Raw genomic sequence first — 16271 nt, 5'->3', positions numbered from 1 at the left:
CAGCCCCGGTGGCTCTGCCCCTCAGGTAAAGGTGGAAAAACAACCACGGGGCGATCGCTGTGTGTTTCCCTGCACTTTGACGCGCACAAAGCGAGGCTCAGCGTCTGAGGGGCTCTGTGCGTTTAGTTTGGGGGCACTTTGGGGCCGTAACACCACCAACACCCGCTGGGCACCCAAACACCGCGTTTGGCTGAGCCCAAACGGGGCCTGACGCGGCGGGACCGGACCCGAGCCCACCCCCCCACGGGCTCCTGACGGGATTTGGGGGTGGGGGGAAGGGGCGGGGCCGCCGGGGGGCGCCTCAGCCACCGTCCCGCGGGGCCCTCCCCGCCCCCGCGAGGTGCCCGCCGCGGCCGCCCGCGCTGCCTGAAAAACACTCGGACCCCCTCCCCGCGCTCCCCTCCGCCTCTCCGCTCCTCTCCCACCCTCCCACCTCCATTCCAGACACCGTCCTCTCTCCTAACCTCCATCCTCCCCGCTGAGGCGACGAAGAACGCGGCGTTCTCCTCAGGCGCTCTCGGCGGGCAGCCCGGCGGTTGCGAGGCAGCGCGAGGCGGGGTCCTCCTCCCCTCCCCCTCGCGCCCCTCCCCCTCTATAAAAGCGCCGCCGCAGCCGGGCCCCGAGCGCCGCCGCCGCCAGCTCCCGACAGCGCCCGCAGGACGCCGCCGCCTCGCGGTGAGGGCCTGGGGGGGGCGGCCCTGAGGGGACCGTGAAGGTCTGGGGGGAGCCCTGAGGGGACCGTGAGGGGTTGTGAGGGGACAGGGGGGCTCTGGGGGGGGTCACGGCCCGGCGCTGGGGCTGGGGGGGGGGGTTAAGGGGCGAGGAGCGGGGCCGCAGGGCCTGGTTCAGCGCCTGGGCGCCCCTCAGAGCTCCACAGGCGGAGCTGGGCCCGGGTGGGTGCCCGGCGCTACGGGCAGGGCCGCGTTGTGTAACGGGGGGCTGCAGGGGGGGGTGGAGCGGCCAAAGGGGCTCTATGGGACCCCCCCAGTCCTCCCCACTGCCCCCCTTCTCCCCACTGCCCCCCGGTGTTTTCAAGCTGCTGACTCAGAGCCATGCGTTAACCCTTTTTTTAATTTCTGTGGGTGTTTGTGCACGCAGATAGCTATTTATAAACCCGCACGTATGTGTTTGTGTGTGCATACGTATATTTATCCACACACACGTACGCCTGTCTCTGCAACAATCATGGCTGCATCCCTCTGAAGCGCCAATCCCGGTGAGAAGCGGCCCTGTCATGCAGGGTTACGTTGCTTTGTAAACATTAACTGCCTCCCTGCTCTGCCAAATGGAAATTAAAGCAAGGAGAGCTCCAGGCTGGTGCAAGCTGCTTAATAACGCGCCTTGGCTGGCCTCCATTGGACTGGGTTTGCTGCAGTACTGTCAGGCTGAGCTGTGAGGAGCTGTGGGAGGCGTTCGGGAAGGGCTGGTGGAAGTTTGCTCCAGGTAGGGCAGCTGGCTCGCCTTTGGTAGCCGGGTACCACTGCAAGGAGCTAGCACGCAGGGGTGGTGAGCTTGGGCAGGGGAAGTACATCTGGAAAGGAATTTGGAGTTCTTTGGTGCTGGGGTTTTCCTCTGCAGTGCCTTGCAGGCTGTGTTTACACAGAGCCAGGAGCAATGGTCTGCTCCTAGCAAATATCTCAAATGGTAGAGCCATTATAACGCTTGGTGCTGGTCTGAGAACTGGTTATAAAGCTCTTCAGCCAGGCAGTTAGGTCTGTCATGGCTGTTGGGTCAGCTGGTTTGAGTCCAGTGATACCCACACAGACCTCAGGTGTGGTTTTGGACAGAGGCAGTGACCTAGCGGCTTGCTAGGCACTGGTATGTTACTTCTGGCTTGGAGTTAAGCATCTGGAAAGATGTTTCCTTGTAAATTTTGATTGTGACTTACTAGGATATCTTTACTGCTTGTATCTTAGGTCTTATCTTGTTTGAAAAACTTTATTAAAACAAAGTTTGTTTGTTTTACCTGTGTTAAATACTTGCTTGTCTTACTGTTTCTTAATGCTAATAAAGCGCTGATGTAACTTCCTACTGTGTAAGAGCAGCGTTAAGTGCTGATCTTGTTCCTTGTAGTGGTAGAAATGAGCAGTGGTTGTTTGCATTTGAAGACAAGTATCGTTCAGGAATTGTTGTAAGCTTATTTCAAGAGAGAGATAGCTCTAGTGTTGTATCTTTAAAAAAAAAAAAAAAGCACTATTGACTAATCAATTTTATATTTATTTTGAGGTTTCAACTTAAAAAAAGTTTCCTCCCTTCTCTTTTAAATTGGTGGTAGGTTTCCTTTTATTGATCCTTCTTAAGCATCAGGACTAATGAATTTAGGCCTCTTGATTCAAGCAGCAAATAACCTGGGCGTGCTGTAAGCAACACGGGGCTCTCTGCTGCTGCTCAGAAGCAATGTAAATAATGAAGGTAACTTACGTATTTGAGTCAGCTAAGCTTGTCATGTCTGCTGGATATTGTGTGAAAATAACTTTCCCTCTCTTATAGATGCCTTCAATTAAACTGCAGAGTTCAGATGGAGAGATTTTTGAAGTTGATGTTGAAATTGCAAAGCAGTCTGTAACCATAAAGACTATGCTGGAAGGTAAGAGTGGAGCCTGGTGCTGAGGTAGCAGTGTGTGCAGGAATGCTTCCTGGGCAGGAATTGTGACAGAGGAGACAAACTGGTACGGTGCTGAAGAAGGGTTCCCAGCCTGTAAACAGCTTGCTGTCATAGGGCAGAACAGCTGGAGCAGTTGCTGCTGGAGCTTAAACTACATTTTGGGTGAATGTGCTCTCTCAAAGAGCTTGAAGTTCAGTCCACTTGTTACGAGCAGTTCCAGTGAGGCTGATAAAATCCTAAGACCCCCTGGTTTGCTTACAGCCTACTTCAGTTTCGGGAGAGTAAGCAAACTGAACTTCTGCTGTGTATTAAAAACAAACTGTTTTATCATGCAAACCAGTCGTACTCCCTAACTGTTTTCTGAAATGGGATGGGAGATGAGAAACTAATGCACTGAATAAAGATCTGAAGTGAAATCTGTGTTGTGAGCTTATGCAGTGAAATTAGGTGGGGTAAATACTTGGTTCTGATCTCTTGCTGACATGAGTTTGAAACAAAAGAACTCATGGTGGGGGAGGGGAAATTGCCAGATGGCTGGGATACAGAGCAAGCTGTGTCTAATCTGTCTGGTGCAAATCCTCATTGTTTACTGTTTTTTTTTTCTAGCTTTTGGGTGTGTTCACAAATCAACTTAGAAAAAATCTTTTCGTAGATATAGTTAAAATGATGTCCTGGGGTATAAACCTTTGCCTGGTTGTGACACCTTACACGTAAGAACAACAACAACAAGGTTGAAATGCTCCAACCATTGCACACTCTGCTTAACGAGCTGCTTTCGAACCTCCAAGCAACACGAGCAGGAAACACAGCAGTTGGTGGGAATACTGGAGAACATCACTCCATCCCATTCCCTCACGCGCAGGCTGTGTCACTGCCAGCGTTCGGTGGCACGCGTGTGGCTGGAAGTTAGGTGTGGGGAGTGTTGTCAGCTAGGCACCGCCAGCTGGACTGATCTGAGCAAGGAGCAGCCTCCTAGCACGGATAAAAGGCGCCTCGCAGTACGGGTGGTTAAGCATCAGCAGTTAATAAACAGGGCTTTGTATTTCTGGTGCCGGGAGTGAAGGGGGAGGAGCTGGGAGGAGGGGTTGCATCAGGCAGCATGAGCCCACCAGCGAAGTGTTAATTTTCTGATAACTGAAATCCCAGTGCTGGAGGGGCGGGGGGGAGCTGAGCAGAGTTGGCCAGTGCTGGGGTACTGCTCGAGTAACTGTCAGTCACTTCTTATACTGGTATCTGCATGTTCAAAGTACGCGTTTGAAATTTCCAGTAATTGGTGACTTTATGCAGTACCCTTTAATGTCAATATTTTGGTTTCAGAACCTATGAAATTAGTTAATCTAAACAAAAAGTAGTACTACCTGATGTCCCCCTAATGACAGTGGTTGACTTGCCTAAATACAGAAGCACACGCTGTTTTAATTGTGTGCAAATCTGATCAGGGATGGTGTCACAGCTGTTCTTAAAATTAAATTCCTCAACGTTGTAGAACTGGCTCATCTGTGCTTGAGTGGAGGCCTGTGTTATTCAGCTATGTAGCTGATACACAATGCAGATCTACGAGAGCCAGGGTGTCACTCAGCTATTGGATAATAAAAAAATAAATAAAAAATGCCTATTCTCTATTCAGTGGTATTTCTTCTGTGTAAAGAGTCCAAATTTTAATTGTCTTGTTTTGACTTTGACTCCCAAATTGCATCAAGGGCTGAAGTGACAAACCATCCAATTCTGTCATGCTCTTGTTGACAGGCTTCTAAAACAGTGATTATAGGAAACTTTATGCTGTAAATGCATATTTGTTTTCTTTAATTGAAGGATTTGTGTTACTGTCTTACCAGCCAAAGAAATCTGCATGCTCAGAATCAGTGCAGGTGCTTCGGAGGCCAGCTAACTAGCATCTCAATGGCTGCGGTATTTACTGCTGCTGTGTGAGACAAAACATCGGCTGCACTTACCCCAGGAGGTCTAAGTGCTTCCTTAATGATAAATTGAATCGGGGATTTCAGTTGGAACGATTTGGTTGAACTTGTGGCTTCAGATCTTGAAAGTGGTAAAAATATTTAAATACTTTTCTTTGGGTTCTTGAACATACTGCATTCCCAGAGCACAAAACTATCAAGTTCTGCTCTGAACAAGTAACTGGCTGCTGAACTGACTGTTCGTGCTCAAAGCATAGCGGCATCTCATCTGAGGCAGCCTTACTAGTTACCAGGTTATACCAACCTGAGGTTAAGTATGTTTAATGCAGCCAGTGCTCTGCAGAGCCTCACCAAAAATATCCAAGTTTCTGGCTTACCCAGCTATAGCTCCTTTGCTACCAGGCCATTCAGCCTCAGTGTTGGTAAAATGGGAGAATTGTTGAGGCAGCCCAGTTCGGGGAAAATCAATTCTTTTCCCTGCCGATTGCTTAGTCATCTTTCCTTTTTTAGATTTGGGAATGGATGATGAAGGTGATGATGACCCAGTCCCTCTTCCAAATGTTAATGCAGCTATTTTAAAAAAGGTAAGATGCTGAAAGTTGCAGTATTATATACCAGTAATGAAATACAGAATTAACGATGGAGTTAGAGATGTACCATAAAAAACATTTATTATGTCTTAGCACGAGCTTAATCAATATGAGGTACATGAGCACAGGCAGCTGGGCTGTCTGAGAACAGCCTAGGGGGTGAGGCTGGCAGCTAGCAGCAGAAGACCTGCAGGAGTCACCTTCTGGAAGGTTTCCTTCCTGTGGTATCAAGGTGGTGCCTGACATCTGTGCACACTGGCATTTCAGGGCTTTAAAGCTCTGATTCAAACTGAGGTGACTGTTCATGAGATCCAAATGTAAGGAAATTCATGAAAGGGTGAAAGCACAGGCAGTGGTGGGAGTTAGTGACAGTAAGCGTGTTGTGCAGGTGCCGTGCTGTGTGGCACTGAAGTGCTTCATAGCCACTGTACACTCCTGGTGTTAAATTTAATAATAGAGCGTGATTACTGTCGGGTCAAATGAAAAAAAAATGGAAAAAGCGTGTTGTGGGACCTAAAGATGCTTTTTACTCTGAGCCAAAGTAAGTGCTGGACTGTGGGGTTAGTACAGGGTTGGGAATTACTTCCCTGTGGAGGTACGTGTAATTAACTTCTAACTTGGGAATTACTTCGGGTTGGCAGAATGGAACAGGATTTTACAGTAGATATCTATTCCTTTGAATTGTCTGGGTGCTGAGATAGGGTTTAATTTTATTTAAAATAAATAACACCTTAGTTTGCAAGGTTTTGTTTTCTAGGTGAACTCTGTACTGTACAGAGTGTGTACAGACTGTGGAGTCCTGTGGGTAGCTAATAGCTCTCTATACTCTTCCCCTTTATAGTATTCTGTTCAGTACGATTTTGTTTTCCCTGTTCTTCAAATAGTGCAAAAGCCTCAAAATGAGGCTTAGGTTTTGTCTGCACAGTTCTGTGTTAACTCAGGGCTTACTGTTAATACCAGGAGCTGCCTTTTAGGATCCAAAGTATTTAATTTACTAGCTACTGTCTCAAGTGGTCTTCTTGAAGGCTGTTGAACTCTGGGATTGGGAATTGATTCTTCTAAGATGAATCATAGAACATGCTCCATTACCTTGTATTTTCTAATATTAATCTAGAGCAGAAGGTACAGTTCTTCTAAAATGAAGCTAAGTTAGAGTTGGGGTCTAGTGGAAGAATCACTCGGATAAAAAAATTAATACCAAAACTATAATTAGGTGATTCAGTGGTGCACCCATCACAAAGATGATCCACCTCCTCCTGAGGATGATGAGAACAAAGAGAAAAGAACAGATGACATCCCTGTGTGGGATCAAGAATTCCTGAAAGTAGACCAAGGAACACTTTTTGAACTTATCCTGGTAAGTACGTTCCTGAAGCATCAAGACTGTTCCTGTGCAGTGCCCTCTGTTTGTTTACAAATACAGTCCTAATGCTTCTGGAGTAATGAAGAATTACTTCTTATTATTTCTTAATGGGGGGAAATGTGGGTTGTGCAAGTAGTTCTGGCAACTACTACTGGGTGAAATCAGTGAATGTTAGGATGTTAACCTCATGCTAGGGAGTGAGGTTTGTTTTAGCTTTTTTTTTGTTGTGAGGTTTGTCTAGCTTTATTTTTTAAAATTTGTACTTTTTGTGGTACTGTGACCCAGTCGTACTTGTCTTAGGTAGTTAACAGCAGGTAAACAGTGAAGATCTCAGATGTCTTTGGGATTCTGAAAGCCCTGTGTAGAAGAAGGGGATGGGTCTCTCATGGTAGAAATAGCTCCTGTTTTGGCAAGGAAGTTTTAGGTGCTGTTATTTCAAGGTTCTAGCTAGAAGCTTCTCAAAGTGGAGATGATGTGATTGTGGTTACAGCGTTTTACAGTGCTGTAAGCAAAATGTTGGTAGTACATCTACAGAGGCAGAAAAATGATACCAAGGCTTTAAATTTGGAAACTCTTCTACAGGCTGCAAATTACTTGGACATCAAAGGCTTGCTTGATGTCACATGCAAGACAGTTGCAAACATGATCAAGGGAAAAACTCCAGAAGAAATTCGCAAGACATTCAATATTAAGAATGACTTCACTGAAGAGGAAGAAGCACAGGTACTTGATCTGGGTTTAATTATAATTTAGCTTTTTTCCTACTGAATCAAATGTGCAATGTTTCATAATTTTGTGTGTGATGCAACCGACCGGTTATTAACAATAAAAGTAAACTAATGCATTAACTACTCGTAATTGGAAGGTGAAAGACCTTCCAGTGTCTGCAATGCTGGCAGCCCATTACTTGTAGAAGGTCGGAAAGTGTTGACTTCTTAGCTCAGATGTGTGCCTTGTGAGAAAGGAAGTAGGATTGCTTATGGGAGTCTTGGATTGCGGTTATGGAGCTGTAGTAACAGTGCTGGTGTGCTCTTGCATGCGGCTTGAAAGGTAAGATGCTTAGATTCCCAGCTCTAAGTCATTAATTCATCGCCTTCAGAACATCAACAACAAATGAAGTGCCAAATGGTTAAGCTGGGAAAGATCAGACCAAGATACCTTGTTTAAATACAAGGGCAGTGAATTGCATGCTTTAGTGTGTCTCCAGTACTGTGTCACGAAGCCAGCAGTTAAGGTTTAAGCCAGTCCATTTGTTTTACTTGGTGAAACAATTCGGTTCTGATCAAATCTGGGCACGAGAAGTTTCTTGATTTCTAGGGATAAACAGGTCAATTCAGAAGTCTTTGTAGTTAAATTGTGCACGTATAAGGGAAGCTGCTTCCAAGCGCACACCTTTCTGCAGTAAGTAATCCTGAATGCTTATGGGAATTGGCAGCTAACTTGAGAAATCTTCTTTCAGGTACGTAAAGAGAACCAGTGGTGTGAAGAGAAGTGAAGTATTGTGCCTGACACTCGAACACTGTAAGGATTGTTCCAAATACTAGTTGCACTGCTCTGTTCATAATTGTTAATATTAGACAAATGCAGCAGCAAATGAAGTTGTGTTAGCAGGATATTGTTCCCTTTGCATGTGTAGTGTTTTTTTTGAGTATAAATTTAAATCTTCTGAGTTTTTACTAGTGTAATTGGATGTCTTTTTACTTTACTCTGCAACGAATAAAACTGATCTAAGTGTGGATTCTGTATGGGAAGTAGCACTTAAGGTTGTCATTTTCATTACTCTTTTTAACTGTTCCAAGTCCAGTTACAATCTTAAGCATTGACTTCACCATTGTAAATAAAACCACCTATGATTTCTTCCTCAAGAACAAAACACTTACGTACAGGGTATTGATAGCTTCAGAGAGGAAAAAAACACCTAAAATGTGTCTTGGGGAACTACGTGAAGTTTAAAAAAAAAATGTTGCTGATTTCTTCCAAAAGCATTTTGGGAATATTAGTATTACTTAAAGCTATATAACTTTAAAGGTTGTTCTTCTGCATTTAAAAAAAAAAAAAAAAAAAAAGAAAAAAAGAAAAAAAATCTGTCCACTTTCTTGTCCTGTTAGTCTTGCCTGATAGACTAGTGTAAGGTGTAATCTAGGGCTAAGCAAGCTCCTGAGAGTTAAATTGGAATACTTCAACCATGTCTTGAAGACCTGCCTCTAGCTGTTAGCAATTGGAGAGTGTGTTGCTTTATGCACAGGACAGGTGTGTTTTTATACTTCTTGCTAAAAGTGGAATCCAGGTTTGACCAAAAATGACTGACATTACCAAAGTTAATATTATTGACCTGTGCATGCCATTAGTGGCTGTTTTTAGGCAATTTTAAACAATCCTTGTGATGTAGCTCTTTAAAACATGGTTTCATGTGTCCACAGGAAATCCTTTTGCCTCTGTATGTGATACTTCAGCTTGTAGAGACTTAATTATTGCATACAAAGCTAATGCAGTATCAAGCTTGACTTCTTTGGACAAAGCCACTTGCAACTAGTTAAACAGTAACTGGTTTCCTGATTTTTATTATTATTTTTTTTTACAGTTCCCTTATAGGGAGTAGGGGATGGTTGTGTGGTAGATCTTTGAGGTGTGCTCTTAGCTTGTATTGCATTCCATTCTCTGTATAAACCTTAGAGTAGAATGAACCTTAATAAACATACTTAACTCACTTTAAATGTGTTTCACTTCTGAATTAATAAAGGGCTTTTAAACTTTTGTTTGCAAATGGTTCTAGTTATTTGAAACCAGACAATCCTAGTGTCACTCACTACTGAATATACAAATGCTAGTACTGAGGGAGCACCTAATTGAAATAAAATCTTTTGTTTTAAATGACTGTAATGCAAGTCACTAGTCAGCCACAGTGGGTTACTCAAATTAAGTCTGAAGCTAAATCCAGATGGATTTTTTTGATGGCTTACCAGCTTTTTAGGTAATCTTGCTTTGATGTAGCCATTAATGAAAGCATTCATAACTTGGTCTAAAGCAGCGCTCCGATCCGTGCTTTGGATGCAGCTGCTGGTCACATGCTTATTCATAAGGCTGCTGGGCCTGCGTCTGTGCTGGTGATGGCATTGTCAGTGGGCATAAAATACTCCAGCGCTGCAGATTTGGATGGATGAAGCAGCTTTCCCAGCATCCTGTATTGCAAACAAAGCAACTCGAAGTGCTGCTAGAGAAAAGCTTCTGATAACGATTCTTGTAGTTGAATATTCAGCTGAACCTGGGTTCTTTCAGGAAACAAATCCATCTCTGTGCGTGAAGCACAGAGTGTCCCAGGATCACCCGGATTCCATCCCTGGAGTGCTGTGCTTCTGATACAGAAGCCTCGCACTGTAATTGTGCTCAAAGGCAGAAACGTGTGTGTGATTCCTGTAGGGGCTGGTCAGCGGGCTGGGATCTGTGTCTTGGCAGCTGCTGCCTGACGCCGTGCCTCTGTGCTGAAGGATGAGGAAGAGGCAGAGCTTGTCTTCCGTGTTACCCTGCTTCTACTTGGTTTGCACAAAACACACCTGTGGCAAGACTTGCTAATTATTAAGGCAGCTTGCCTAAGAAATAACCCCTCAGCTTCACCACGAAAGCATTTGACCGCAGTGGCCTTTGCTGAAGCTCCGGAGTGGTGCCAGTGGGCAGCTGATAGGAGGAGTGCGCACACAACTCCTGCAACTGTGGTGGTAGAGTAATATGCACAACAAAGGGCTGTTGTGCTCAGAGGTTTATATGGCTGTGACAAATTTTAATATTCTTAGTAGGCCAGGTTGTTAGGATTCCATGTGACTTATTTTCTCTGGAATTACCCTGTAGTGCTGTCTCAGACTCCATTCAAATTCTGTAGCTGCCAGACGGGTATGTCAGTGTGAGAAAACGCCTTTTTTAACCTCTGAATGTCCAACCTCTCGGCTGTCTCATCCATTTGAGCAATTAGAGCTGGGCTGTAGAGAACCAGCCTCTCTATGAAGGTGCTGTGGGATAGTTTGGGGTCCACTGCAGCTGCTATGTGGGTTTTCCTGGACCTGATGCCTGCTGTTGTAAAAGACAGAGGCTGCGTAGTTTGGAATTTCTGAAAGGGAGACACCGACCGATTTCCCATTGCTAAGCTTTATTTTTCTGTTTAACTTGTATGGAGCTGCCTTAATTTATTTATTTTTTCCCCAGTCATGGCCTTTTCAGAGAGCTGCTCTTGGCAGAAGTGATTAAATGGGCTGTGGGGAGGAGGAGGAAGTCATCTGTAGTGATCATTTTACATAAAATATATATTTTCTTAGTCTTGGTTTACAATTTCAGTCTTACCTCTGTTGAAGACTATTGGCAATTATTCTAAAAAGTGTTTAAACATACAAATGCTGGAAAAAAAAAAAGCAAGAATCTTCTTTGTTTCCAAGGAATAACTGTTTGACACCTTGATAGGTTTATAACTTCCAGTGGCCTATTCTGAATAGCCAGTCTGGCAATTACTTTATTTATAAAGCTATAAACATATTTTGAACATAAAAGCCAAAAAATACAAACTCAATGAAGTAAAAAAATTACAACAAATGATGGAGAATCATTGGACAAATGAAAGTACAGCTGCAAAACATTTATCCCTGCTACATACATACAGTGGTTTTACTTGGTTTAATGAAGTGGTATTTCCATGACTTCTACATTCAAACTGGTTTCAGGAATTCAAATGCGTATTTCAAGAAAAGTTGAAATTGCTGTAAAAGAACTAAAAAAAAAATCTTGTTGCGATAAAAACTTAAGGGCAAAGTTTTCCTTCTATTACAAAAGAGCATTAACACAAAAGAGTAACACTTCATATAGCATTTCTAAAGACACTTTTTTGGTATTAATAAACGTAGCTCTGTTTTGGCATTGATTGTTAACCGTAGGGCACGTAGCACGAGTTGCTCACGCTTGCTGTTCTGTCTCAGAAAGGGGCAGTTTAAAGGTCTGTTTCTTGCATGTTTTGGGGGAGGAGGGGGATTAAATTTTCTCAGACCAGTACGAACTGACGCTGGTAGGTGCACCAGGTGGAAATGGTGTCTGTCCTGCAGTAGCTGAAGCCACGGGGCGAGGTCTGGCACAGAGCAGGGTGCAGGGCCCCGTTTTGAGGCATCGGTCAGAAAAGGGGGGCAGGTGGAGGTGTAAGCGCTGCGCCTGCGCCCTGTGTGCACAGGGAAAGGTCCCGCAGGAGGGGAGCAGCGCGGTGCACCAGGAGACTGCAGGAATCGGATGGAATAAACGTGGTGAGAGGAGGCTGCAATGCAGACGGGCCTTTCCCTGCTCAGCGTGCCCCGAACCAAGGCAGGCAGCCCGAACGCCGTGGAGGGCCCTGAGTAGCCTTGAAATAAGCGGGTGAAAGTCCTAACGAGTTCTGAAATGAGTGACGGCTGTTCTGGGCATGCCGGTGCTACTCGGCCCTTGGTCAAGATGCGCAGCTTAATACTGTGCAGGACTTTCCCCTAAATTTCCTCTGGTGTTATTTAAACACATCTGCTTTTTTTATTTTTTTGTTTTATACCCCTCTTTGCTTTGCTGCTAAGTTACATTTTATCCCACCACCACCTAGTGATCAGGTATTAGGGTGTGCCAGCCTTTCGCTAGGCCACTGATGGGCTGAGTGTGGCTGATTTGTCAGCTGTGGCTTTTACAGTAGTTGACACTTCTACAGCACCTTACATCAGAGTCACCATGAAAAGTGGTCAGCTGAGACACAGCTTTTTTTTTTTTTTTTTAGATTTTTTTTTTTATATAAGAAGAATCTATGTCGGGTCTGGGAATAGTCTGCTGAGTTCCTCTGTTCAGCACTGGACCATGCTGTTGTCTAAGCTTTCTAAAATAATTTAAAACTGAGCAGATTGTGTGGTGATCTAGTGCTATGTAATTAACCCTCTGAGTGCCGTAAGGACATGGCCAAGTACAGGTGGATGGCGCTTCTGGTAATGTCACTTCTCTGAGGGTTAAAACGACTTTCAGGTTTGTGCACGTAGCTTTCATTCAGTGCTTCTGAAGTTACATTTACACAGGAGAGGAATTAAGCAATAGGTTTAGATCTAAACTAAAACTGGAATTAAAAAGTCTACACTACTATAAGCAAAAGTACCTAAATAAAGGGAATAAACCCAAAGATGCTCTACAGACTAATCTTTTTTTTTTTTAAGTTTTTGATCTTTGATGCATTAACTTGCTTAAAAAGTTGTTTAGTCCAATGTAAAAAAATTAGGGTTTTTGTTTTTGTGTTAAGAAAAAAATATAAAAATATTTTTACATTATAAAGGTCATCTTAAATTTCTTGCAGTTCTACAATAATATTACTACATAATTTGCATTCAGTACTCTAAAACCTATTCTGTAAAGTAGAAAAAAATAGATCCCCCTCTCCCTCTGTCTGTTGTTATTTTTCTCTTCAGCAGTCTAGAATACATTTCTTTCAGGCAGATTCTGGTCTCTGTGACAGGTATACAAATGTGATGTAAATCAATAACTTTTGGGGGATTTGCATCAGTTTATGGTGGAGATCAGAATCTGTCCACAGTGTTTTTGTTTGTCAAGCTCAACATATAAATAAAATACCAGAAACTGGTAAATGTTTTCAAGCTGGAGAGAAGACATTAACATTTGGCATCGTTATGGAGGTAGAGGGAAGATCTCTCAGAAAAAGCTAGAATAAGTTTTTTTTTTTGTTTTTTTTTTTTTTAAAGTTCTACACCAAATCATCAAGAAATGGTTTTGATCTTGCAGAGGGTAAGTACGGATTGTAAGTAGAGAGCCGGGCAGTGTGCTGCTCTGCTCCCGGCCTTCCCCGGGGAAGGGGAGAGCCAAGAGGGGGCAGAGCACACGCGGCCGCCTGTCCTCACCCCTGCTTGCCAAGGGAAAGGCTCTGGGACGGAGCGTAGCGCTCGGGCGTTACGGCTTTACACCTGCTGTGCTCCTCCCGTGAGCCGGTGCACAGCTGGTTGCAGAGTTTGAGGCTTTTTGAGGCTGCCCCCAGGCTGTTGGATGGGAATTTTGGCTGCCAGAGCTGCAGGGACCGAGTCACGACAGCAAGGGAGGCCCCGCACCAACGCGGGCAGCAGTCAGACCTCCTGCTTGTGCCTGGTCAGCGCCCCGCTTTGCTCTGCTAGTGGGATCGACGTCTGCACAGAGACCTGTTACCTGTAAACAGTACCTTCCTGTCCTCGGACACGAAGCTTAAAAAACACACCTCATTTGTTTAAATATTTCATCTATCGGTCGGATCAGGGAGCTAGCATCGCTACATTTAGTCTTCAGACACGAGGGCTTTTACAAAATGCTCCTGTTCCAGCTTTTCCAGCCCCGTGGTACAACAGCTACGGGAGATCTGTGACCGACTACAGTTTAAAGCAGCTCAGAAGGCAGGAAATGGAAGCCAGTGTTAGATTTATAGCACCTACCACCTACTGCAGCAAGCTGGGGGTTCCTCTTTGCTTTCTGCCATACTTGGAGATAATGCAGGAAAAAAGAAAAAAAAAGAAAAACAAAAAAGAAAAACCCCAAACAAAAAAGCAGCACAGGGCAGGGACAAAAGGCTTGTTTACTCATCAGCACTTAGAAATTTTGGCAAATATTTTTTTTTAACCTTTTTTTTAAAGTCACTTTTCTATCTTTAACCACCACCCCCCCCCCAAAAAAAAAAAAAACCAAAAAAAAAGAGAGTTTTCCAGCATCCTTAAATCATTCCGTCGCCTAACTTTGCAAGTTTGACAGTGAACTTGGGGAGTTTTTGGACGGGCCTCCGGTGCTGTGGAGCGAGCAAGGTGCCCGGTGTCTCAGCCAAGGCGGGCGGGCGGGCGCGGGGCTACGTCCCCGCGGGGGCCACGCTGTGCGCCGGGGGCTCGGCGGGCGTGCGGGGTGAGCGGTGGGCGCTCGGTCTGGAGGAGCTGGCGGCCGGGCCGGCGTGGGCCGAGACGGGGAAGGGGTCGGGAGGCTCTCGGTGCGCGGAGGCAGCGGGGGCTGCGGGCTGGTCTGAAGGGAAAGCAGAGGGTACGCGTTGGAGTGCATCCAGGGGAGAGGGAGGGGAGTCTATAGCACTTCCATCGGAAGAAACTGGGCTGGCACAGCGTCCTTCTCCTTGTAAGTACCGAATGCACTTCTTTTTCCTCCTAAGAACAGTGAAGAGAGTTAGCCGTGAATAGCGGGCGAGCCTGCGGACATGCACCTAAGGGCGGGTGGGTGGCGGTGCGGGGCGAGGGGGCTCGCAGCCGGCCCTGCAGGGGGTCCTGGGTGGCCAGGACCGAGTGGCCGTGGGCTTGTGGCCCTGTTGGGGTGGCCGTGGGCTTGTGGCCGTGATGGGGTGGCTGTGGGTGGGCGGCCATGGCCGGGAGCGGCTCCCCCCAGCGCCCGCCAGGGGGCGATAAAATGGCGGCGGGGCCGGGCCCCGTCAGGGCAGAGCCCGCTGAGGGCCAAATCCCGGCCCCATGGGGGCCAAGGACCGGCCCGTCATTGCTGTGGGCACAAAGCTCTGGCCGTGACAGGGATCCCCGCTGCGATGCGGCACAACCCGTGCCCTTCTTGTTTGCCCCGTGGGATGCAGCCCCAGCGCTCGCTGCCAGGACCCCATTGGTTTTTGGCTTTCCTCCCAAGGCAATGCCGGTCAACCCAAACTGTTAATGTCTCAGGAGTGTTTTTGCCTGTAGCACGTTTCCTACCGCTCTCCTAGACTTGCATGCAATGTATCATCTACTTATCTCTATTTTTTTTGTTGTTTTCTGCAGCAAAAGCCTCTGATCTCAGCCTACTCGTAACACCTCTGACCCTCCAAATACTTCACATTCACTCCTGCCTCTGACTCAGTGACACGGCCGAGCTGAAGGCACTCAACAGGCTCGTGAGGAAGGAGGAAAAAGGCCAGCGACCAGCTGGCGGGCGGAGGGCACGGTCTGAGGCTGGCTGAGGTCCTGCCTGAGATGCCAGAGCAGCTCTGAGCCGTTCACAAGACTCATTTGTCTCTGGAGCATCCATCACCTTTCAATCTACTAACTAGGCCAAGGAAAAGCAGCCAGGACAGTGCCACCCTTCACACTTCAGCCCAGGGCTTTCCTGGCCAAGAAGTGTTCACGGTGATCTGTCTCCTCGGAAGCTGAGGCACAAGCACAAAGTGCAGTGCACACACACACACTGCAGGGGGTTCGGCAGAGGTGTGTGAATGAGCAGCCAGGGGCAGATCTGCTCACAAAAAGGGTTTCACAGAGAAGTACCCAGCTGCTGACAATCACTCCCCGCTAGCCCCACATTCCTAGTAAGAAACTGCTGCTCCTCTGTTGGATGTGCTGTCCCCTGTTGGTCTGGGGGCTCAAAAATACAAGCCACACATTGTCCTTGCTGTAGCCAGACTTGGACATGATTTCACTGCATCCCAGGACAATTCTGCTGTTTGGGACCAAAAGCAGGAACATGTAGCCTGTGTTTACCTGAGCTCCAGTTGCCATCTCACACGGAGATGACCCGTTCCTGGCTATTCAGGTAGCACCTCGCACTGTCTCACGCTGTCTGTACACGCTCTGTATGGAGTTGGTTTTCCTTCTCTTCTCCTGACAGAGCCCTCATGTCACCTGCTCTGAGCAGCTCAGTAGTTTTAAACAATAGAGCTCTCAAGATGTCACCTTAACAGTAGCGAGGGAACAATTCCTCTGCTGGAGATGCTGTTAATGACTTTATAGCTAAAATAGCTAAAAAGAATGTCTTCCTCCTGCTCAGCTCCCTGCCTCGACTGTCTCATCTGAGGAAAACAGATCAAATGGAGAACTTGCTAA

The 16271-nt window shown here is 46.2% G+C and overlaps 2 protein-coding genes across 12 annotated transcripts in view; one reads left to right on the top strand and one right to left on the bottom strand.

The window, feature by feature from the left end:
• The first annotated feature begins 354 nt into the window (after positions 1 to 354).
• Positions 355 to 9238, top strand: SKP1 (S-phase kinase associated protein 1). 2 transcript variants are annotated; one of them, XM_084535708.1, is made up of 6 exons: positions 355 to 675; positions 2491 to 2587; positions 5032 to 5105; positions 6325 to 6468; positions 7057 to 7197; positions 7934 to 9238. In XM_084535708.1, exons 2-6 carry the CDS (start codon positions 2491 to 2493, stop codon positions 7967 to 7969), a joined length of 492 nt encoding a protein of 163 aa, XP_084391834.1. In that variant the 5' UTR covers positions 355 to 675; the 3' UTR covers positions 7970 to 9238. The 2 variants fall into 2 exon arrangements, with proteins under 2 accessions (XP_084391834.1, XP_084391833.1); XM_084535707.1 differs by lacking the exon at positions 355 to 675 and adding an exon at positions 2275 to 2412.
• TCF7 (transcription factor 7) overlaps positions 8165 to 16271 on the bottom strand; it is a 69193-nt gene continuing 61086 nt past the window's right edge. For 5 of the 10 annotated variants that reach the window (XM_084535692.1, XM_084535698.1, XM_084535697.1 and 2 more), the window contains one exon: positions 8165 to 14621. In XM_084535692.1, the coding sequence (XP_084391818.1) occupies positions 14318 to 14621 (304 nt within the window). In that variant the 3' untranslated portion in view covers positions 8165 to 14317. The remainder of the gene's footprint in view (positions 14622 to 16271) is intronic. The other 5 variants (XM_084535700.1, XM_084535702.1, XM_084535701.1 and 2 more) reach the window with 3 other exon arrangements.

Source organism: Aythya ferina, assembly GCF_964211825.1.
Source record: "Aythya ferina genome assembly, chromosome: 14".
NCBI lineage: Eukaryota > Metazoa > Chordata > Aves > Anseriformes > Anatidae > Aythya > Aythya ferina.
The sequence above is the reverse complement of the archived record's forward strand: the minus strand, read 5'-3'. Positions and strand labels throughout refer to the sequence as shown.

Bases quoted from the DNA above. Each gene is read 5' to 3' on its own strand.
- SKP1 (XM_084535707.1), top strand. The intron at 5,106-6,324 runs GTAAGATGCTGA...AACTATAATTAG, and splicing joins ATGCAGCTATTTTAAAAAAG to GTGATTCAGTGGTGCACCCA. The intron at 6,469-7,056 runs GTAAGTACGTTC...ACTCTTCTACAG, and splicing joins CACTTTTTGAACTTATCCTG to GCTGCAAATTACTTGGACAT.